At 45.8% G+C, this 23,322-nt stretch overlaps 1 protein-coding gene across 2 annotated transcripts in view; it reads right to left on the minus strand.

Annotated features, from left to right (window-relative positions):
* Positions 1-42: 42 nt before the first annotated feature.
* The window catches only part of LOC146198928 (gamma-tubulin complex component 4-like), a 28,906-nt gene continuing 5,626 nt past the window's right edge, over positions 43-23,322 (minus strand). Inside the window, exons 7-14 of one of the 2 annotated variants that reach the window (XM_084594406.1) lie at positions 23,060-23,190; positions 20,512-20,668; positions 9,377-9,472; positions 7,789-7,894; positions 5,532-5,718; positions 3,239-3,373; positions 1,596-1,712; positions 43-520 (exon numbers count right to left, since the gene is read on the minus strand). In XM_084594406.1, coding sequence (XP_084450532.1) covers positions 383-520; positions 1,596-1,712; positions 3,239-3,373; positions 5,532-5,718; positions 7,789-7,894; positions 9,377-9,472; positions 20,512-20,668; positions 23,060-23,190 — 1,067 coding nt within the window. In that variant the 3' untranslated portion in view covers positions 43-382. Of the gene's footprint in view, positions 521-1,595; positions 1,713-3,238; positions 3,374-5,502; positions 5,719-7,788; positions 7,895-9,376; positions 9,473-20,511; positions 20,669-23,059; positions 23,191-23,322 lie in introns of those variants that run through there. The other variant, XR_014705023.1, reaches the window with a different exon arrangement.

Consider the following 23,322-nt stretch of genomic DNA (forward strand, 5'->3'; position numbering starts at 1 on the left):
ACATTGCAGCAATGTGCACAGACCGAGCTATTTACAATGGGCCGTTTGTCATAACATCACAAACATGGACGAACTAATACAAAGCACAATATGCAACCCTATGTTACCTAGTGGGAAAAAGAGCCGAATTGTTGTTTAACACTGTTGCTGATGAACACAAAAAGCATTTCAAATTTCCTAAAGAAGTTTGATAAATGCTGCAGTTCACTCATTTTGCTTTAAGTAATAAAAAGAAAGACCTAAACAGCATTTTTGCAGAGCATGTGGGAGTTGTCTTTATACAACAAAATTAAACACACACATACACAAAAAAACAAACTATCGAGCATGGGGCGCTTCTGCACGAGGGAAGTTCGATTCCACACCAGATTAAGTGAGAGAGTCACGCCAAGCTTGCAACACCGGTAGAATGGCATCCACTGTCGAGGCGCAGCAGCAGCTGTGAGGGCTGTGCTTCAGAAAGCTTGTTGTGCAGTGAAGAGAGCACCTTGAGGAGCAGCTGCTTCTGGCATTGAAAGTCCTGCAAGAAGCATCACACGAGGATCATAACTATGCTGGGCTCTATCCAACAGCTGCTCAAAGCTACACCCAAGCATGCAACACTTCAGTGGCACATGGTCTATAATTCTATGGTAACAAAGGGTCGTTTCGCCCCAACTTCACAAGCCAATATTGTTTTGCTTTTTTAGCCTTGGCAGCGGGCTTGCTGTATAAAGGCCAGCTGGTCTTGCAGCTGGTCCGAGATGAGTCAGCCACTCCATGGTCTAGGGCTTGGGTGGGGTAATGTGGTGATTGTACGGCTCACGGGCATTCCAACAGACAGACAGAGAGAGGTTGCTGTAGTATTCTGGGCACTTGGGACATAAAGGTATGGCCTAATAACAGTACAGATATGCCCTAGCCATTATATAAAGGTTAAGTTTAAATTTGATTACAGGGCCGAATGGATAAGGTGGAGAGGTGGGGCTGCAGTGATGGAAAACTAGTCAATTTTCTTGAAGGTTGGCACAGTGTTGATTTGTCTCTTAAGTTGTCATACACACTGACTGTACATTAAAAAAATTGAGCACAAAAAGAAATCTAAGTGTGAAAATATGTACCTTACGAAAGCAACACCACGGCTAGGAGGTAGAAGGAAAATGTGCAGGCAAGAATAATGCTGTGACAATTTCTTTGCGGGAGTGAGCTGTATACCCTCGTTTAAGCACTTCTTGGTGTTGGTACAAAATTGCAGTGCCAAGTCTGTATGCTTCCCTGATAATACACGACAACCACAACAGAATGTCAGTGCAGTGCTCCGACGCAAAATAAACAGTTAGAAATGGCAACCCAACAATGCCATGTGAAGCGCCCTGCTAACCACCGTTGGCGCACTTTTGGAGTAAAATGCTCCAAAAAATTTGCCTGCAACAGTTTGGCCAATGACATCAGCTTTGGAGAGTGCAAATGTGGCAACACATTACAAAATTTTTTCACAAGTGAAAAGCAAACGAAAAAAGCGATATATACATTTTATGCGCTGGTGTGAGGAGCTGGACATGTGCAATGATGACCATAAGCTATACTACACCCTGGTTTGTAAACAAGTATGTTACCTTTTCAATGGCTTCAAACTGTGAGAACTGTCTCTGTGTGAGCGGCGCCTTAGACGTAGGAAAGATGGCATGGAAAGATTGGCTCATTCCCAGAATGGCCCTGAAGCATTCAAGCACCTAAAAGCAGCATGACAAGTATGTGTTAACACTCAATGTTTGACACAAAATATAGCAATGAGTAATTGGGTAGGGGTGTGCAAATGTTTGAGATTTCATATACGAATTGAATATGTTTGTTATTCGATTCATATTCACATACAAAAAACTGACATTAGGAATTTTTCGAGTATATTTGAAATTACTGAATACCCTACGCTGAAAATTTTCGAATTCACAACAGTTTCACTGAACTGCGCGCTTCACCGCAATGCTGGACCGCGTGACTAGGCAGTGAAGATATCTCAAAATAACAGCTTGAGGAGCGAGTTGGTGCTGCGTGGTACCACAGTTGCGCCACATTTCTGGGTATTAGGCAGTGAAGCATCCTCAAAACACGATGGGGTCGTTTTGTGAAGAGGGCCATCCTGACAGTGCGCACAAAGAGAAGAGCTTGATGAAACCGGAAAAAATGTCATTCTCGCTCGGGTTTCAGTTTAAATGCAGACACCCATCATGCAGGTGTTCACCAGAAAAAACTTGTGGCATAAACAACTTTTGGCAGTGCTTTTTTCTGGCTCATTCGATAATTTGAGTTTTCGTTCAATTCAAACATTTTTTGTGGTCCTTTGCAGGCCGAATTAAAGAGAGTTACTATATTCGACAATATGGCAGCTCCACCGAGTTTCACGCAAGTACTTCCAGTACAAACAACCAGTATAACGGATCCTGCATAAAGTTTATACTAGACTTTTCAGTAGGGTGTACACTTCTGCGCAATTATGGTTTATTTTTATTTGGAAATACCATGCGATTTCTGAAATAAACAAGAATGAAGTGTTTGCAATTTTTTAATTACGTTTTTTTTCACTGTCAGATATTCGATATTCGAAGGCAATTTTTTTTTTTCTCCACATTCGTGTTCGATTCATATTTGAAAAATTTCAATATTCGCACATCCCTAGTATTGGACGGTTTGTGGGGTTTGATGCCCTGAAGTGACTTGGGCTATAAGAAGTGCCTTACTGGAGGGCTCTGGAAATTTCCACCACCTGTGGTTCTTTAACGTGCACTGACATTGCACAGCACAGGGCGTCTTGCTTTTTTTTTGCCTGCATCGAAAAGCGGCTGACACAGTCTTTGGGCACAGCAGTCGAGCGCCCTAATTACCGCGCTCGGCGGGCCACCCCTAGTATTAAAACTTCAAAGTGCTCAATGCATTTTCCAACGCAAGACATCTAGAAGTCCAGACTGGACATAGTGACAAGAGCACATTTTATTGAAATTGTTTATTTCGTGCATCTTCGTAGTAAACTGCACAAAAGGGCTATAAACATGGCTTAAACAGCCGAGTACCTCCAGCTCTGTCTTACTCACTCTATGCAAATGGTGTCAATATATTTTTGTAGACTTTGGATTTAACTTGTATAATGTTTTTGAAAGTTTGCGTCATACAGCTTGCATATAAGCAGTGGTACAATACAAAAATATGAGTTGAGTAAAATGGAAAAATTCTGCAATCCTAGGATGGGTGCTATTCTACTTACAGGCTGTAGCATTAGCATGCTATCAGTGAGCAGAGAAGCGAGGTAGCTGTTGTGCACATGTTGGATGGCTTCAAAGTCTCGCGTTTCCTTCACTCGTGAAAGCAGACGGCTCAACTGGCTCTCTATTACATCCACCTGCATGGGAAAAAAGAAAAGAGAGATGGTACGGAAACGGCTCGTAACCCACATGGTATTCATTTCACATGTAGCTCTGCTGATATAACCAGCCAACCAATACCAATTCACTCGTATTACCTCACCTGTTAATGAGTTCATTTCTGAACAACGGTTCCTGGAATGATACACTCAGTAAAGCCATTTAAGAGTTTTTGTTTTTGCTCACTAAATAAAAACAGACATACAAGGTAGCAGAGCCATGTGCTCAATGCTAAAACCCCTTTATATTTTATGCAAAAATATTCCTTACAATTCCGTAGGAACTAACTGTATACAAAAAGATTTCGACAAATGAAGCTCAAATGTGCTTCCTTAAGAAAACTGGTCACAATATATGCCGATACAATGTCAGCACACAATCAAGATTTTACAGCAGCAGCGTAGTATAGTGGCTTGGGACTTCAGAATACCAATACTCATAAATGAAGTAAGCACACTGGTCAATTCATGAATAGCCAAAACATTTCATATGTCACTTCAATTTAGCATAACAAATTTGCAGAAGCACACTGATTAAGTAAGAACTGATTAAATTACAAGCTTTCATATTTTTCCCCTTCTGAAAGGCACTGATTAATTTGCTACCCTTTCTCATCACTGCATATGAAAGAACCCCAGGTGGTCGAAATTTCCGGAGCCCTCCATTACGGAGTCTCTCACAGCCTTAGTCGCTTTGGAACGTTAAACCCAAAAACCAAACTTGCCCACAAATAGAAATGCCATAGGTCGGTTGTTTCATTCACCGTAATTTGGCTAAGCCTCCACATCAGGCTTCTGACGTGTGGTCACTGCTCATTTTAACACCAAAGGTACTGTGGCAGGCGAGCGGGAACATGCGTGAAGATGCAGGTGCCTCCTCGCCCAGAAGTGGCGGCGCGACTGCGTGCGCTCTCCCCAGTCTGGCCACCGTCGCCCCACTCTCTCTTCTTTGTGGCAGCTGCAGCAGAGGCCGCTGCTGAAGTCACGCCGCACCCTCAGCGTGATCACAAAACATTTCACCGCTTTTATAAATTCGAATAATGGGGATTTACTCTGTGTAAACATAATCAGGGTGGTTTACACTGAATTCTTTATCTGGTTTCCATTCTGCATTGCCATTCCGTGTCTTGGCACGAAAACTGCAAATAACGAAAACCTGGATATAGTGCCTTTTTGCTCCCATAAAAACATGGCCACTGCGGCTGGGATTGAACCCGTGTCACGAGGTTCAGCAGTCGATCACCTTAACCACTGAGCCACCGTAGCGGAAATATTCTAGTATACTGGTAACATGATTAGACAGGCAGTGGCTAGCTCCAAAGCACCATCCACTGCAGCTCTGATGCAAAGAAATGCCCAGCAATGTCTAGCAAGCAGTGCTACGCTGTTAAATATTTAATATTTCATATTTTAGCTACTGTACTACAGTTCGGACATAATCAGAGATTTGTAGCTCGCCATTAGTAGTAGCCATACCAGTATTTAGGATTTAAATATCCTGACATCCTGGGTGCTGAGACTGTCGAGTGCATGTAGTCGCACTCCGCTAAGGACACATGTGTCATGTGGCCTTCTCAGTCCTGCCCACATAGGGGAGCAAGCAGGAGCAGCACTGGATAGAATCACTCAATACTAAAAGCAGATAATCTGGCTGTCACTAACAAGCAGCTACAAGCCTAAAAACAGGCACCTAACTGTAACAGACAAACAGTAAACTGTTATAATTTAGTTAAACAGCTTACTACGGTTCACCTGTCTTCTGTTGTCGTCAACATTTCTATTACTATTCCCCTAGAGCCCTTTTTGTATCTCAAAAGGTTCATTTTTAGAAGTTGATATACTTTGACACTTGGGTCTGTCCACGCATCTGATTTTTTTTCCCCGTCATGCACAGTGTGGCATTTTTGACATCTGCGTTTAAAGCTTGTCCACAGGCGTCAAAGCGCAAATAGGACAGAATGGGTAGTAAGCATAAATAAAATACAGAGTTATGAAAAGCAGTTCGACAGACAGGAAGCCATTGAGAGTGGCCATCAATGTATGGGCAAACAGAACGGAGAGGACTACGACCTGCAGGTAGTAATGACAAAACCAGAAGACATGATTACATGCATCTACTTGGACATGCTTGTACGACCTGCAGGTAGTACTGGAGGCTGTCCAGCAAGTGCGCCATCTCTGAACGCAGCTTCATCATGCGCCGCATCAGGGGGCAGTTCTGCAGGGGCCCCGTGCGCGCAACTTTGCACTGAAGAAGCCAACACTCCTGGAGGAATGTCTGTGCTCGCTGTACTCCAAACAAGAGTCGGAACAGACGGGAGTACCTGGAAGGTGAAGGAGATGAAACACTGAAATCATGAGTGGTGCAGCCAGCTGCACAAGCAGTGGAAAAGGCACAGGAAAAAAACAGTGCACAACTTCACAAACACGGAGATCTGGACAAGTTGGCAGATGCTGACAGCAGAAGCCCAAAAGACCCACTGTCCACCCTCCAGCCGAAAATATTTTCTTCCCCGGTGACTGTGAGACTTCGCCCCTAGAACACAAGGCCGCAAAATGTTTTTGAAAAGAGTAACTAATAACGCAGTTACAGCCACCACAATCACCCGATTCTGTCATGCCTCTCTCCTTCCGTTCCCTCGCAAAGGTTTTTCACTCTCCTGCCCGAGGTCGTCTAGCCTCTGCAATACAAATTCCCCTTCCTCCTCCGCTTTTGGCGGGAGGTGGGGCGTGGCTCTCCGCGAGCGCGGAAAAAAAAAAAAAAAAAAAAAAAAAAAAGAAAAAAAAAAACGGCAGAGGGAGCGCGCACCGCTGGACTCAGACTGGCCGTGGCGAGGGAAAAGAGCGCTGCGAGCGGTAGACACCCATCCTTCTCCCGTCAGTCAGCGAGACGGACCAATGGACATCGTTCGCGGTACGTACGTCATTGCTGTGGCCCGTCGGGCCAGCGCAGGAAACGGGGAAACTGGCTTCCCGGAGGAGAGCATGAGAGAGCTTTGAATTGTATTTTCGATGCTTTGCGGCACGCGCGTCACTGTAGCATTTTGCACAGACTATCTCCGGTACCTGATCGAAACACTGGGCTCCTTTGCTTAAAAGGGCCTTCCCTGGACAGTGGCCCTTTAAGAGAACGGGAAAGGCCACACGAACAATGTGATTATCTCTTCTGAGAGAGGAATGTTGGTACAGAATGTATATGTACTGAAGAGTAGTACCATTCTACAGGGCAGGAATGAGCCCTTTTGGGCCAGAGTGCAGTAGTGACTCAATATAAATCACAGTCGTCCAGGGACACCAAGCAGGTTACCATCTATTTATTTATTTATTCATATACCCTCAGGGCCCGAAGGCATTAAAGAGGGGATGTCAGTTCTCATTAAAGCCTGCTAGCTACATATTTTGTAACTCTGTTGGCATTTATCCAACAGAAAAATATGCCGTCATTTCCCGTAAATTTATTGTTAAAGTTGAGATGTTCTTTTTTTCCTGACACTATGATGAAAACTTGTGCAGCTGATGACATCAGACATCGTAACTTCGCTTTATTTTTCGCGTTAAGCCAATCTCTTCATTTTCCTTCAAAACTAGCCATTTTGGAACAGGGTATTTGGGTATGGATTCAAATATTCCTCCTTATTCATTCATGCAAAAAAAAAGTATGCCCTGATGTCACAGCAATACCCCTCTTTTATTTTATCACCTGTATCTATACTCCGTTTCATACATCAGGTGCAACGCAGCGAAAGCTACGCAAGTAGTCCGCAAAAAAAAAAAAGGAGGCGTATCACTACGCGCTCATTTTGTGGCCGAGTGGTTCCTGCGGAAACGGGCTCTATTCCGAGCATACACGTTTGCAATAACTTGCTTCGCATGCCTAGACATCTTCGCAGTGCGGATCTTACAGAAAAAAATGAGCACCGAAGAACCATTTTCTCAAAAAGAGATGCGCAGCACGGAGGGCACAGCCAGCGCCATCTAGTGGCACAGCTGGCAAGGTTGCGGGGCAACGAAAGCGCGACACGAACGAAAACAACATAAAAAACATACAAATTCACCGAATCCGATCCTTTCGCCCCAAAAAAGGTGCTCTTTATGAAGTTGATGGCAAATGCAAGATGTATTAAGCTTGCAGACAAAATAACTATTATTTCCTCTCTTCAAGAGCAGGCACTATTTTTCACTGCGGATGCGGAGAGTGCAAACAAGAGCTGTAGCTTTGGCAGTGTTGCACTTGATGTATGAAACAGAGTATAGCTTATAAAACTTTCGTTTTCAGTGCGAGTCAACGCTCTGTCAAATTTCAACAAATCCTGATTGTACAAAAATGCAAAAGTGACCCACGCCATGTCATGGCTAGTTAGAATGGCTTTTTTTTTTTTTCTTAATGTCCTTACTTTGACAAGGTTGCTGGTGTAAAAAACACATGCAGTGGCCATGTGACCTTGTAGTTCAGGCCTATTGTCTCCCAGCCAGCCAGAGGTGGTTGAGTACTGTCCTGTGCTGCCGGGAAGAAAAAGACAGTCCAAGCTGACAGAACGCACAATACACTAACAAACTAACCACAGTAAGTCCACCTATGTCTCACCTCACTGATATCTTCACATTATTGGGACTGAAGAGAGCTGACCGCATGTAATACAGTCAAACCCACTTATAGCAATACTGGTTTTAACAACATATCGGATATAACAATGAGCAGCCGCTGCACCGTCACATTTGACACGTGTTCTATGGTAAAATAAACCGCTTATTACAATAGTGTCATACTATATTACCGGTTACAACAATCAAATATGGCCACTGAAAGTCAAGAAAAATGCAGAAACGCGGCGAGCACAAAAATGCGTGCCTACGCAAAGACGCTGACAAAGTCAATGCAGTGAAAAAAAAAAAAAAAAAACAGCCGATTTGCATAGTTAATCAAATGCGAAGTAGGTGCATAGCACTGCTTATCCCTGTCATATTTTCCATGTATTTTACACATTGTTATGCTTCGTTTTGCTTTGATATTAAACGTTCTCATGCATATGATTCCACTCTTTGTGCATGGTTCATTACTGTTTATTTTAATTTTTCTTTTTTACATTTGCATAGAGACGAACTAACACTGTTTTGAGATCTGTAGTTCGATACACAGTTCACACTAGAAACAGCAGGTCCACTTTGAAATACGAGGTCTAGAACACTCTTCCACTGCATGATAACGAAATTTTCAGGCAGTGCCAATCTTATATTATAGTGCTCTTCCAATTGCTTTATGAAGACGGGATGCTTACAGCAATCTTTGTTTATGTCACCAGCAGCCCTGCATACACAATTTGTATAGCAACGGTTTCACCTGCATGGGAGTTTTGGCTACTATGCACAAATAGCAGCTGTACTATGTAACTGCCATACAATAATACTCTCCCCTTGCCATAAAAGTGTCATAAGGCCTTCCCTCTTTCCCCTTTTCTACAAACACAAAACACTTCTGAGCATGGCTTGGAAACTGCATTTTTTGTGGTGCCATTGTATATAATGACAAGGAGGCCGGTAATGTCACCTCACCTACGCTCGGATACACTCAGACCAATGCAGGCGCACAATGAGCGAAGAAAAAAGATGAACAAAAGAAACTCATCACACATTTACCGCAACAGCTTTGAAAGGACGTTCCTTTCAGTCAGCGCTGTGTTCGCCTTTCTTCTCTTCCTTCTTTTCTTTAGTCATGTGCCGTCGTGCTGAAAACTATGAGCTCAAATCAGCAATGCTTTCACATTGACATGTAAATTGGCCAGCCGCTGTGACCAATCGACTGGCCGAGGCAACAAATGTGGAGCTTATTAGGCAAATTGGTCCGGCCCCTCCTGAACCCTCTAGACTCTTTTAGCCCTGCCACAGTCCTAAACACACACAACGATGTGGTGTTCTGTCTACTGGCAGTCATTTCCAACTTGTTCAAAAGGCTCTACTCCGCTCACTTCCCTACAGGTGACTTACACAGCGGAGGTCCAACTGTGATGCGGAACTGCTCGGCAAGGTTCTCGTCTTCTGACTGGAGTAGGCTGCAGGCCTGCTGGAAGATTTCATTGACGTCTGTGGAAGAGAAGATCCATTGCCAAGTCAGTCTGCCACAGTGGGAGAATTATATAAATTTACAGTGAGAAATTGGGCATTGGAGAATTTTCCACATGCTTTAAATACACCCCCCGGGAGATTCCATTCCACCATGTGGCGCAACAGCCACAACATAGCCTAGCAGACGCACTCTCCTTGCTGCCATGTGGCAACTTCCCATGCTGGAAAAAAACCCGGAGCAGCCTGTTCCGGACACCGTTCAGCTTCAATGTGCAACAAATTTTTTCTTTCTCCCCTTCAATTCAACAAAGTAAAGTATCTGTAAATTCTGCCGATTGCTTAGCATTACAACAAAAAATGTCCCTATTTTGTGCACCGTGATGAAGATCAGAGCTGAAGCTGGAGGGCTTTCCTCGCAATTTCAAGCACAACAAAGCTTGCCATGCTGCCTGGCCTCCCATAGCTTGCATGGTAACATATACTCCTCCATGATACCTGGCTGTGTAGGTAAATTTGGACAAGACTCTTGCAACATTAACAGTGACCTCATTTGGCTTATGTGACAAGCAAACTTGGACAGCTCGTAAGTTCCAAAACAACCTACTCATAACAGTCTGCGTGTACCAACTAAATTAGCATCTCTGTGAAAGCATAATGAAATAAATAAAGAGACTGCATTAATCATCTGATGATTTTTATGAGGGTTTTTGGATGATGCTGAGGAGCAATTCAGAGAGATCAACATACATAGCAAAACACATGCAGTCACGTTGGCATGGTTAAAGCGGGGATTTTTATACCTATGTCAGGTAGTCATGCACATTATGTGGCAGCTATGACTGTATAGTAATGAGCATATATGAGCTCCCACGAAGGTGGGTAGGTAGTGGGTAGTGGGCTCCTGGAGAGTGGCGCTAGCACCACGTAATGGGCAGGCAGGCGTTGTCAGAGTAACGATAGTAATAGTAATGAAATTGTAAGAAAAATGCTTTCTCTGGTTTCCTAATAATCTGTCAGCAGTACGATTTGTTCCAGCAAAAACAAATAAAAATAAAAAAGACCTGCAGCGGCTCTACAAATGCGCAACTGCTTGCCTAGAAGGTGATGGGCCTACCATTGGTCCAATTCAGGTAGCAAGGGCAGAATAGTGTCCATATAATACAGTAAAGCCTTGTAGATACCTTTTTGTTTTTTAAAAACTTGCGAGAAAAAAGCGTAAATGCAGTATCTAAAAAAAAAATGTGGTACGTGTATCTCTAAATGCAGGCATCTCAGCCACATCTTAGTCGCATGCGATAGTTCTTGCCTTTTCAATGCCACCTTGTTTGCACACCAACAAGCAATGCTTCTGCAGACTCTAGAAAATATTGCCTCTGAAGCGGAACAATCTGCGTAAATTGGCATTAAACGTGGAGCGCAGGCAGCGCAGGCTCGTGCGACCGAGCTAACAGCACAGAAAGTGCCACCTCGCGAGCTGGAATGGAAAGGGGTAGCGTTTCGCCGCGGAGTCCCAGCGGAGTTTGAAAACTGCAGGTAATCTAGTAACATTGGTAGCCAGCAAGCCTAGCCGCCTGCCATTTTCCTTCCTGTGTAAATTGTTGTCGTTCACCGATTAGTTGTTCGTGCCATTCATGCGTGCGGGACAGTATACTGTTTTTTTTTATTATCTTACTGCGAAGTTGATGCGAGATCTGGCAATGATTGCAGCCAGCGAATTGCCAAGAAGATAGGAACGCAGCTTTCAATTGCAAGAAATCGATGCAGGGAAAAAGCGAATTGGCCTCTGCGGACAGCTAGCACTGCCCTGTCGACTGCCGCTATCATTTCGATCATTCTGAAAGACAGAAACAAGATTTTCAAACTTCAGGGAGTACTGAAGATGAGGTCATATGAAACTGATGCTTTTTTGCACACGGACGAAGTCCGTACTTTCATCGCTCGGTGCAGTCACGCACCCGATGAGGTGTTGCGCAAAGTGGAAGGTGTATGTGCTGTAGTGGTGTAATGTAGTGCGCAGTCATATTTGCTGCACACAGCAGAAGAAAATAATTTATTGCTTCAACTAAATCAACTTTGAATTCAGTGCAACAATTCATTTGAGGTTTTGCTCATCTACACACGTGCCTACTGCCAAGGCCTGATGGAGCACTGAAGGGTAAAGGGGTAAACCACCTTCTTCCTCTCGTTCTACCTGGACTGCCAAGGCATGTAATTTTCATACCTAAGTTTGACCACTGGCTTCTTATCGCAGATATTTCATTACAACGATATTTCAGAATTTTTGTGATTTGGCGGGATTGATTATATCATGATTTGACTATATTGCAGCAGAAGAACTAGAAAACCCAATTACTTGTTGCATTTTGAATTATGCAGCCTTGCTAATATGTTTTTAAGAAAAATATGGGGCAATATGCATTATCTCGGAAAATTATCTACCAAGCCCGCTCAATTCTAGTGTACAATGTAACTCCTGAATGATATACAAATTTGTCTAATAATCTCACTCCATATAATCAGCATATTTTGGCATAAGGTAGGTCTGCACAGCTTTCTAGTGCTGACAGATTTCAGTTGGCATTTATGTTTCCCTTACCACAGAAGAAACTTTGCAACGCATCAGGTCTGTTGACGGTAATCGTAAAACCAGAATCTATAGTTGTTTTTTCTGATGCTTCGCTTCCTTGCACCAGTTTGCGGCAAGGAAGCTGCTGTGGTGGGCTGTTCCAGTGTTCATGCCTCTTATACCATGTTCATCGGTCAGATTGTATGTAAGCGCATTGCATCATCATGGTTCTTGGACACTTCTTCCTCTTTCCCTTAGGCACTGTGCTTCTACATTATGCTTGTTTGAGGTGTCCAATGAAAAATAAGACCGCTACTGCATTCTTTCGTTTCCTCAGAAACCGATTCTCAAGTTGTATCCCTGCAGGAATGGCCCGCTTGTTTGTTAGCACATTTTATAATTTTTTTTATATGTTTCGCCCCTTTGTATGACGGTATTGCAAAGGAGCCACCAGACGACTGCTGACATTTCAGATTTTCATTACTACAGCACCAAGTTTTGGTTTTGCTCACACCTGCACATGCGTGGTTCACAAAACCCACGGCCAAAATTTACAGAAATTTTCAACGTAGTACATAACTGGGAAGCTGTGTTACCAGAGAACATAACAAGTGGAAGAAAAATGGCGTAACTTTACGGGACATTTTTATTGGCCGTGATCTTGACAGTACGAACCAGGAAATCATTTGGACCTAAAACACATCAATGAAGTTTCATTAATTACCACAAGGAAATTACCGTATTTTCTGGTGTATAAGAAGAGTTTTTTTCACAAAATTTTCGATAGTGCGTCCTATACAACGGTGTGTCTTATGCGCATTTGTTTTTTTTTCGGTTTGTGCAATGTTTATAGGAGAACTTTGTCATGAGACGCTAACGGTAGCAGCGCCTGCGATTATATTAACAGTCATTGTAGTGTTTTAGAATTGTACAGTCGTCTCACTGGCAGAATGCCAAAGGTAGCAACGTTATGCACCTCGCCCTTTCCATGCTGCCAACACAAGCCAGATCGAGCCGACTCTCTTTTTAGTTAGGATATACAACATTGATTGGTGGCTACTGCATGTGTGTGTGTTCTCCATGCTGCATGTGTCAGAGCGCACACGCGCAACAATGATCAGTGCCGTTATTATGAGCGCAAAGAGGACGCCTGATCCCTGTCGCGAGAAATCGGCGACCGCATACCAAGATGAAACCTTTCAAGGCTTTGAGTAATGATAAAGTATTCCTGCTCTCAGTGAGCGAGTTTTTTCATGCATAAGTGTTGCCTCTTTTTTTTCTATCATTTGCAAGCGCACATAACAAATTTTCTTTCATGCACATAGCAAGCAATGGTTGTTCAATCATATATAGTCAAATCCTATTGCCCTAATCTGAATAAACTGAGGTGTGTCTTATATATATACCAATTTTTTTATTTTCAAAGCCTCTAAATATGAAGGATGCGTCTTATAAAAAGGTGTCTCTTATAAACAGGAAAATACAGTACTTGGCTTGGTACACAGGTTAACACCTTCAAAGTGCATCTAATGCACCTGGAACTGTATCTCCACTAGCTTATCCTTTTGTGCAATTTGTGGGGATTCACAATCCCCTTCCTCCATTATAACGCCTGCGCGTAATTAACACGCGTGATTACACGCGCTGGCAGAGAGGTTGGCGGAGGAGAGGGCATGCTGGCCACCCCCCGCCGCCTACTGGGCCTGCGGCAACGTTGCCGCGGGTTTCCCTCTTTCTTGCCAGCGTAACCGGGAGACCTCCTCTCCCGTTCCGAGGGAAGAGCGCGTTTGTCGCAACTCCCTTGCGTTCTTCGGTGGTTGAGCGCGCACACGCGCGGTTCATGATTTCTGCCGAGGAGACCACCGCCGTCACCGAGAATCGCCCACTGACCGTAGGCACTTACCGCAGCGGGATGTGAGCGCGAAGCCATGTCAGGTGAGAAGACTCTTCCTCTCACCTCCTTGGCGCGCTTCCCTATTAGGTGGTTTTTATTTCACCCCCGTATGTGGCGTTCGCTCGCTACACGGCGGTTGTATTTGTGTGCTGTTGATTTGTCGTTTATAATTACTCGGACAGATTAAAGTTTGTTCGAGTGCGCAACTCGGTGTTTGTCCCCTCTGGCCCTAACCTGCCGCAGTGGCGACTTCTCGCACCGCGGGTTGGGGGTCACAACTCTGTCTGCTAGGGCTGGCACGTCGGGGCTAGAAGGCGACTAACGTCTAGCCCCCACGTGGCGCATTCTTTCGAGAATTAACCCCCATATCTTGGCGCCCGAACGTGGGGCCAGACGTGTGACAAATTGAGTGTCTGTGTGTGTACGACGCCGACGCATAGACTAGCCATGACAGTGAGCAGGACTGACATTTCAGTCTCTTCTAATACTGCAGTGGTGATTGCATAACGGCAAGCCAAGCAAGGAAAACCACCTTAACTGTTCCTATTGCGAGAGATCAGGAGCTGACGCTAGCCACTGTGATCTTGTAATTTTCTGCGAGTGCAGGATGTCACACGACTCCACCGCTCTGCAGCAGGGTGACGCGCACGATGGCATGATGGGCATTCTCTCGTAGTATTTTGACTTTCCATCCTCTACGGGAGAATGGAAGACGTTGTAGCGTATGCATTTTTTCACGCGCACGTTGATGGCATGAGAAGTGTTATTACTATCCTTTCTGCCGCGCCCGTCATCCAGTTCGTCGCGATGGCTCGCAGCCTCAGAGAAGGGGCGGCCTACCCGGCTTCTCCGAGTTTAAGTGGTGACCGTTTTAATTGCATCAGTACAGTGGGGAGCCTAGTCAGCCTTAAGGGGGGACACGGCTCTTTGGCACCGAAAATCGGCCTGAAAATCGGATTTTCAATTTTTTCATTTTCGTATTCCTCGCACCATTCCGCATCTGCACGCAAATTTTCATCCTTATACCCCGCGTATTTATGAAGTTATAGCGATTAAAAAATGCAGTACCACACCCACTGCCCTTTAAATTGTGGACAAACGACACCCAATTTCGATCGCCCGGCGCATGAGAACTACGCGCTCCACCGCGGCGATTTTGGTCTCGTTCGAAAGTGCGCGCTTTCAGCTTATTTTTTCTTTCGGAAAGCAACCCTGTGCGCTCCGCCTTCTCCATAAAAAACAAACAAAAAGATAGCATGCAGCGCGCGCTACTATTGGCCGGTTAAGGCACGTGATCAAAATGGCGTCGTTTGGTTGGTTCCGGCAAGCTAGCCCTGAAATGCGGACTCCCAGTGACGCCATTTTGTCTTTCTGCCGACCACGCTAGTGCAGCGCGAGAGTCATGCCAGGCGCGAAGAAGTACCGCTCTTTGCACAAGTACGGGCGAAAGCAACCAAAGAAACGCGTTAAGAATGCGACTTCGTTGCATACTGTGCAAGAAGCAAGTGCCAGTGCTGCGGGATTGTGTGACGATCACGTTGCGGGCGGCGACGCTTCTCCGATTCCGCTGGACAACGGCGCCGTTCTTCGTGCCGACTGCAGTCGTGTACGTATTGATACCGCGCCTGTCACTAACAGTGACATAACTCAAGTGAGTGCCCGTGAGCAGGCTACGCTTGATAGACTGGTATCGACGCCGGCGACGGCATGAAAGACCGCGCTGTTCGCCGATGCAAGTGGTGCGTCCGCAGAGTCAGATGCGGACGGAACGGCCTCCTATGCGGTAATTGACCTCAGCATTGTGAATATCCTTCTGGATGCCGTGCGGTGCAAAACGTGTCGTGGATGCGTGCGTTTAATTACCAGCGACCGGAGCTATGGCCTCGCCGTAAAACTGATCGTGCTGTGCGACAACTGCGGTGAGATTGCGGCCGAGTGGAACTCGCGGAGGATTGACGGCGAGAAAAGGTGCAATCCTTTTGAGCTGAATATTCTGGCTAGTCGAGCAATGCTGTCGACCGGTAACGGCCAGACAGCAATGAACGATATCTTTTCGGCGATGGGGTTGTCGCGGCGTGGGATGCACAACAAGACGTTTCAACGGCATCTGAAGAACACACTGCAACCCGCTGCTACCCGAGCCGCCACGACCGCTATGGCACAAGCCGCGCAGGCAGTGGCGAAGGTCTACGATGACTTGTGTTTTGGGCATAGGGGGAACATTGCCGTGTGCTACGACGGCACATGGATGACGCGCGGACACTCATCACATATAGGCGTCGGTGCCGTGGTGGAACTCTTCACTGGTTACGTGCTTGATTATGTGGTGTTGTCAAACTTTTGTCTGGGCTGCGAAATTGGTCCTAAGCCAAACACTGACGGCTACGAACTTTGGAAATCACGCCACCAGTGCCAAAAAAACACCAACTCCAAGGCTGGTCAAATGGAGGTAGAGGCTGGCAAAATTCTGTTTGAAAGATCTCTGCAGCGCCACAAAATGCGCTACACAACCATGCTATGCGATGGGGACAGTCGCACGTTCAGTGCTCTTAAAGATGCTGCAATCTATGGCTACATTGAAATAGTCAAAGAGGACTGCATAAATCACGTGCACAAGCGTATGGGAGCAGCTTTGCGCAACCTCTTGCAGAGACACAAGGGTGCAGGGAAGCAAAGTCTTGGCGGCAGAGGAAGGCTGACAGCTGATCTAGTTGACAAGCTGGCAATATATTATGGCCGAGCGCTTCGATCAAATGTAGGTGATGTGGATGCCATGCAGCGAGCTGTGATGGCGACATATTACCACATCACATCTACTGATGACTGCCCCAAACACAGTTTGTGTCCTACCGGTGATAAGTCATGGTGCCGCCACAACGCTGCAAAGGCAAAAGAGGAGCCTGCACCAAAGCACAATTACAGTCTGCCAAGAGATGTGGCTGATGCTCTTTTGCCTGTTTATAGTCGTTTATCAGAGAAGAGCCTGCTGCAGAGGTGCATTCGGGGGAAGACCCAGAACTCGAACGAAAGCTTCCACTCGGTCATCTGGACCTTGATCCACAAAGAGCGGCACTCATCACTGTTTGCTGTGGAAGCAGCCACAGCAGAAGCTGTGCTGCGCTTCAATGCCGGCTGCAAGCATACAGCAGCAGCAATTCTGCAAGAATGCAGTACAAATGTGACAGCAACTGGGTCCAGGAGAGCTGAAGAAAAGGACTTGCGCCGTAGCGCACGTTCTGCAAAGAAGCGGGCGGCTTCGCTTGGCGTTGCTAAAACAGAAAAAAGAAAACACCGCGACAGCATGCACCCCGACTATGCTCCTGGTGCATTTTAATAGCATGAGGTCTTTGGGGTTGCCCTTCCTGATTAAATGCCGTGACGCTTGAGTGCTTCCGACAATCCCCCAATTTTGGTAGTGTTGCATTTTTTAAAGATCAATATCTCTGGTCCTGTTCTTGCTATTGCTTTGAAAATTTTTTTTCTAGAAAGGGAATCCTGCGAGTCTCATGAAACCAAGGTAAATGCAGTGACCACAAAAGAAAATTTGCTGAGAAGGTTATGTTGTCTTCGGTACCCAAATGGAATTTTCCTTTCAAACGTTTCCTATTGCGTAACTTTGGCTCAAATTGGCATAGGCCATTAATTTTCGCTTCAGATCACTTTCCACCTGTTTCTGATCTTGTTGACATATCAATCATTGACATAATTTACACCTACATGCTGTGAAGTGTTTTTCCTCGTTTTCTCAAAACTGCAATTTTGAGGGTGCTGCAATTTTGGAGGAGAGATATCTCTTAGTCTATTTGTGCTATAGCTCTCATTCTTGTCTTGTTAGAAACAGAAAACCTTCGACAGTGCCGTAGGACAAAAATATGTACAGTTATTATGCGGCAACATTTACAGAATTAATTATCAATCTTAGGTGCCAACCTGGGCTTTTATTCATAAAAGTTTGACTTATTGTAACTTTGGTTCAAATTCTTCTACCACGTTAATTCATGACTAGCGGCACTCTATGATCCTTCTAGATCACTCTGGCAGGGCTATTCTCATCATGCCATAAAGTGTTTAGTAATTAACTCACCTCCAAACGAAGAACATGAATTAGGTAATATTTTGAAAGCTATTTCATCTACAAGAAAACTAATCAGATATTTGAAATCAGCATGCAAAAGTACATTAATGGTGCAAGTTTCAGTCAGATCCACCCATAAATAAGGAAAAAAGTTTTAAGAGGGGTGTCCCCCCTTAAGGGAGCTTTAGGAAGAAAGCAGTAGGATCCTTTTTCTTTTTATTTTTTGTCGACTAATGTTCGACAGGCTATGGGAGCCGAGCGGCGCGGCCGCGGCGCACAAAGGGCACGCTGGTATTGCTGCCTGCGCGGGCGCTACACAGCTTGTGTTGCTGTGAGCGCGTTGGATCCCTGCCGCCTATACTCCAATAGCCCCTCGCGCAATCCTTTCCCCACGCGAAGGACACACGTGAGTCCTTCGAGGTTGGTCACGCCACGCTCAGGCGAGCTATATCGCACATGCGCATCGCTGAGCATGCGAGCGGCCCTAAGATTTTTTCTTCAAGTTGTTTCATTTCGCTGCCTAGTGATGTGCATGGTGATGTTGTCGAATGGGTAGAACTTGCTCTATAAGTTCGCAACAACGCCACGGTTGCTGCGCTGGGCACACGCTGATGCGCGACAGAGCTGCAAGCAAAGATGACGGAGCTAGACTTTACACAAAGCGCACCGCAATTCGAGCCTTGCTGCGTGGCCCGAGGAGGACGCACTCCCCCACCAGCGAGAGGCAAGGCTTGGGATTTCGAGCATCGCGCCTCGTTACGACTCGCGCCCACGGCAGACGTAACTCTGACCAACGCGCAGGGAGTAATTTCTTGTGCTGAATATAGATGGGACGCTCTGTCGATACTCAGCACATTTTACTTCCAGAGCAAGCACGCGCTTTCTCTTGGAAAAGATCGAGCGGGGGTAGATTTGAAAAATAAAAAATGTAACCAGGGAAAAGACAGCATTGCAGCCAGCAAGGAGGGGAGCTGGCGGAGGCCACGATGACCGTTTGCAGCATCGAGGAGCAAGCCGTCCAAGGAGTGGCCGCGGCGTTCCCGCACCCAGAGCCTGCTGTCACTGTCAACCAGGCCAAGACGGACGGTTTCCGGTCGGCTACCGAGCGAGCGGGCCGGAGTTCGTGGAACGGGCCCCTGCGCCTGCCACAGCGAAACCTGCAGCAAAGAGGCCGCCTTGCATACGCCTTGGCGCCACTCAAGACCCGCCGTCGCAGCTTGACCCCCCCATTGCGCTCATCCTCGGCTGCGTCGGCAACATAAGGGATAAGAGGCGAGCCAAGAGTGAGTGGTCGGCCCGTTGACGGGAGGCCTGGATGACGCAGTGCTGCCCGCACCCCTCGCCCCTCCGGCAGACTGCCCCGTCCGACTCAAGGCCGAGTGACGGTGGAGAAGCGGGACCTGCGGCCGCCGCACGTGTGCCCCCAGCTCCAAGGTCGTCTCCTGTGGTCGTGGGCCTTGCCTCCCCTCCGACACCCGTGGCTGTGAGCTGTCTGCAACTTTTTATATATTGGCACTTTTCTTTGGGTTTAAGCGGTTTTCTCTGGGTTTAAAGTTAAACGGCGTTTAGTCGGCCCCCTCGGTATATCCCTCAGTGAACGTGACTGCTTTTAGCTGTACGGCGGTTTTAAGGAGGGGGGATGTGAGGATTCACAATCCCCTTCCTTCATTATAACGCCCGCGCGTAATTAACACGCGTGATTACACGTGCTGGCAGAGAGGTTGGCGGAGGAGAGGGCATGCTGGCCACCCCCCGCCACCTACCGGGCCTGCGGCGACGTTGCCGCGGGTTTCCCTCTTTCCTGCCGGCGTAACCGGGAGACCTCCTCTCCCTTTCTCAGGGACGAGCGCGTTTGTCGCAACTCCACTGGGTTCTTCGGCGGTTGGGCGCGCACGCGCGCGGTTCACGATTTCCGCCGAGGAGACAACCGCCGTCACCGAGAATCGCCCATTGACCGTAGGCACTTACCGCAACGGGATGTGAGCAAGAAACCGTGTCAGGTGAGAAGACTCTTCCTCTCACCTCCTTGGCGCGCTTCCCCATTAGGTGGTTTTTAGTTCACCCACGTACGCGGCGTTCGCTCGCTACACGGCGGTTGTATTTGTGTGCTGTCGACTTGCCGTGCATAACTGCTCGGGCAAATTAAAGTTTGTCCGAGTACGCAATTCGTGTTTGTCCCCTCTGGCCCGAACCCGCCGCAGTGGCGATTTCTCGCACCGCGGGTTGGGGGTCACAGCTCTGTCTGCTAGGGCTGGCACGTGGGGGCTAGAAGGTGACCGTAGCGTCTAGCCCCCCGTGGCGCATTCTTGCGAGAATGAACCCCCATAAATTTCATCTGATGATCTGTTTGCACTCATGCTGATTAATATTTTCCTTTCTGCTCCAAAAAATTTACTAAGAAACTCACGTCTGAGTCACAAGGTGAGAAGGCATGTTTCATATGAATGCTCCCCGTCATGAGCATACGCAACTGGACTTTTCAATTAATGTTCCAGAAAGCAGAACAGAGCAGTAATGGTTACCGTTCTCAGTTGTAGCAGCACGTGGATGACATAAGAGGTGTTCGGCCTTCTGGGAGAAGTGCAGAAAGAGTTCTCCTCGCCCCAGCAGGTACGCATCCCTGAGAAGACGCAATTGGGACAGCAGGCAGCCTTCCTCCACAAAGAGCTGCCAAAGGTGCTGTTGGAAAGAATGTGAAACAACGCTCCTTAATTTGGCCAAAAGCTCAACAAAAATGGCATTCCTGGTCTAAGGTCAGAAAAACAATTATGTCTGAGTATACTCCTTTATGGCAGCCTCATACCAGTGCCATGGATATTAGATACCGTAAAAAGGGAGTAATTACTCGTTATCCACCTAAATGCAGCCATACGGCTACAAAGAAAATTGAATTTTTTATCAATATTCGATCAATATTGGATACTGAGTCCGTATGACATATGTGTGTAATGAAATGGCTCAAATATTGAGTAACAAAATGATGCCCTGATTCCTAATTCTCCAAACAGCTGATTGAAACATGCTTAGAGCCTTCAAAATTACGGAGTTCACGTAAGTGCAAAGTACTCTGCATGTTCTACGCTTCTCCTAATTCAACCTCATGCAAAGCCTCCCATGCAAACAGGGCAAATGCTCTTTATGAATTTTAATGCTTAAGCACTTTAATACCATTTCTGGTTATCAGGAAGGCAACACTCTTGAATGCCTTCAGCATCTCACCCTCAATTAGAGTGAAGCATTACACCTAACCAGAACATCAATGAACACTGATTATCTGCGTAGGTGCAATGCTTCACTCTAATTGAGGTTAGTGTAATGTGGGTAGGTATTCTGGGAGTTTATTCAAGCCCAGATAATTGACAGCTTTAGCTACATCATATTATATGACATGCTGGCCAGCCCACTGTGCCCAGAACATACTTCAGAGCGTACTTCAATGGTGCTCTCGGTTACAGCACGCTACCTACGACTCCATGAGCCATGCAGTTCCTGCAGCCAAATATGGCTGCACATAAGCATTCTTGAAATGAAGAGCCATTGGAACACGGTATTGTTAATCATAAAGCATAAAACAAAGTGATCACTTCAATCACACAAGCGTAAAAAGCCCCTTTTTTTTTGTCCTTGACTGGTGGTGTTTTCAAATACAGTCTATGGACTTCTTGAATTCAATTCTTGCTCTTCATTTTAATCTCCTTTACTTTGTGGCGAAAACAAAATTGCACTAATGTACACTGGCATCATAGAATAGCTGCAACCTAAATACTGCTGTGATGACACAGAGCATGTAAAAACCTTCTAAATGCGAAGAATGCTGAGAATAAAGTACAATGACCAACACAGGTTCTACAGTACACGTCTCAATTAAAGTCAAAATTTAAAACACCATCCAACAGATTTACCAGCCAACATATGAAGTAAAGGATCTTCAGCATAGGCAAAAATAGAGACATAGTAAGGGTGAAGAACCAATTTATTTTATTTGAACACTGAAGAATGGCATACAGTATTTGATTTTTCAGACTTCAATAGTTCACACTTCATGTAGGAACCGTCACACGCCCCATAGGAACAAACACAGTTTCATGACTCATATTTCGAACTCTGTGGTGTCCAAAAGTTCAAATTTTTGGACCAAATTTGGTGCTGACAATACTGTAAAGATTATTCTTTTGGCTGAAAGCTTGTTTCTTTCTTTTTTTTTTAGCAAGCAGGCACCATTGTCGAAACCGGTTTTGTGCAGCCATGAAAGCTAGGCAAAGCAGTTATTTGGACAGACTTGCCAAGACGATCTTAGTTAAGTATGACCTTAATATCAAAAATGCATCATTCTTTCTTTCAAAAATGTGTCATATTGACACATGCCATTCATAGACGACGAAGATTTGAACGGGCGATTCGGAGAAGACGACGAAGCGAAACGGTGCTCTGATTTTGTGCTGCCCTGTCTGACTGTTGGTGTTCTTCGGTGCCAGAGTGCCAGAGCGCCTTCTGTGTAACGTTATGTTACAATATTTTAATAGGTTTACACTATCTTCAATCCGTCTTTGAAAAGTGACAATTCCTTTGCATCGCTTATAAACTGCTGTGAGCTGTTACTAGATGGTGCCACATAGTTCTGCACTGCACTACTCGTCTAAAGAGGGAGCCACAGCCCAGCAAAACTGCTGCTGATAAGCCGCGTGTCACTATGCAGTAATGACACATGCGGATAAAACATCTTAATGTCACAAGCAAATGAAACACTACACTAAAAGAGTTCGATTTCTGCATGGTGGCTGCTACCATATGAACTGTTTGGATTTTCACTTTTTCAGGCATGCAGCCATTGCTGCACTCACTAATCAATGGTCTCCAGCACTGGGATACATAAGAGCGATTGCACCAGCTTCTTAGAAAAATTTAGCAGCAACCATTGCAGGATGACACACCTCAGTCACTAAGCTTTCCGTTGCAGCGAAAACGTTTTGAGCCCAAAAGATTCCGTTCTCTATCCATTTAGGATTTCCTCCGCGATTTGAGTATGCCTCAAATGCTGAACATTACCAAACAAACAAACTGATAACATACCGCAGCTGCAGCTGAGCGAACGTCCTCCACAAATGCCTCTAGATGGAGCAAGTCGAGCTCAGAGGATTCTTTGATTGTCTGCAAGCGATCCAGAAACTCTGTTTCTTGCTCTGGCTTGTATACTGGTCGACCTGTTTCAGCCAAATACAACACGCTGTAAGTCCACTATGACTATAAGCACTAAATGGCTTCCAGTAACACCCTGTGCAGTTAGCTCAGAGACTAGAGAAAGCAGCTGGCAACAAAGGTCTACAAGACTACTG

The sequence above is a fragment of the Amblyomma maculatum genome, chromosome 2, assembly GCF_055883805.1.
Source record: "Amblyomma maculatum isolate TAMU_Amacu chromosome 2, ASM5588380v1, whole genome shotgun sequence".
In the NCBI taxonomy this organism is placed as follows: Eukaryota; Metazoa; Arthropoda; class Arachnida; order Ixodida; family Ixodidae; genus Amblyomma; species Amblyomma maculatum.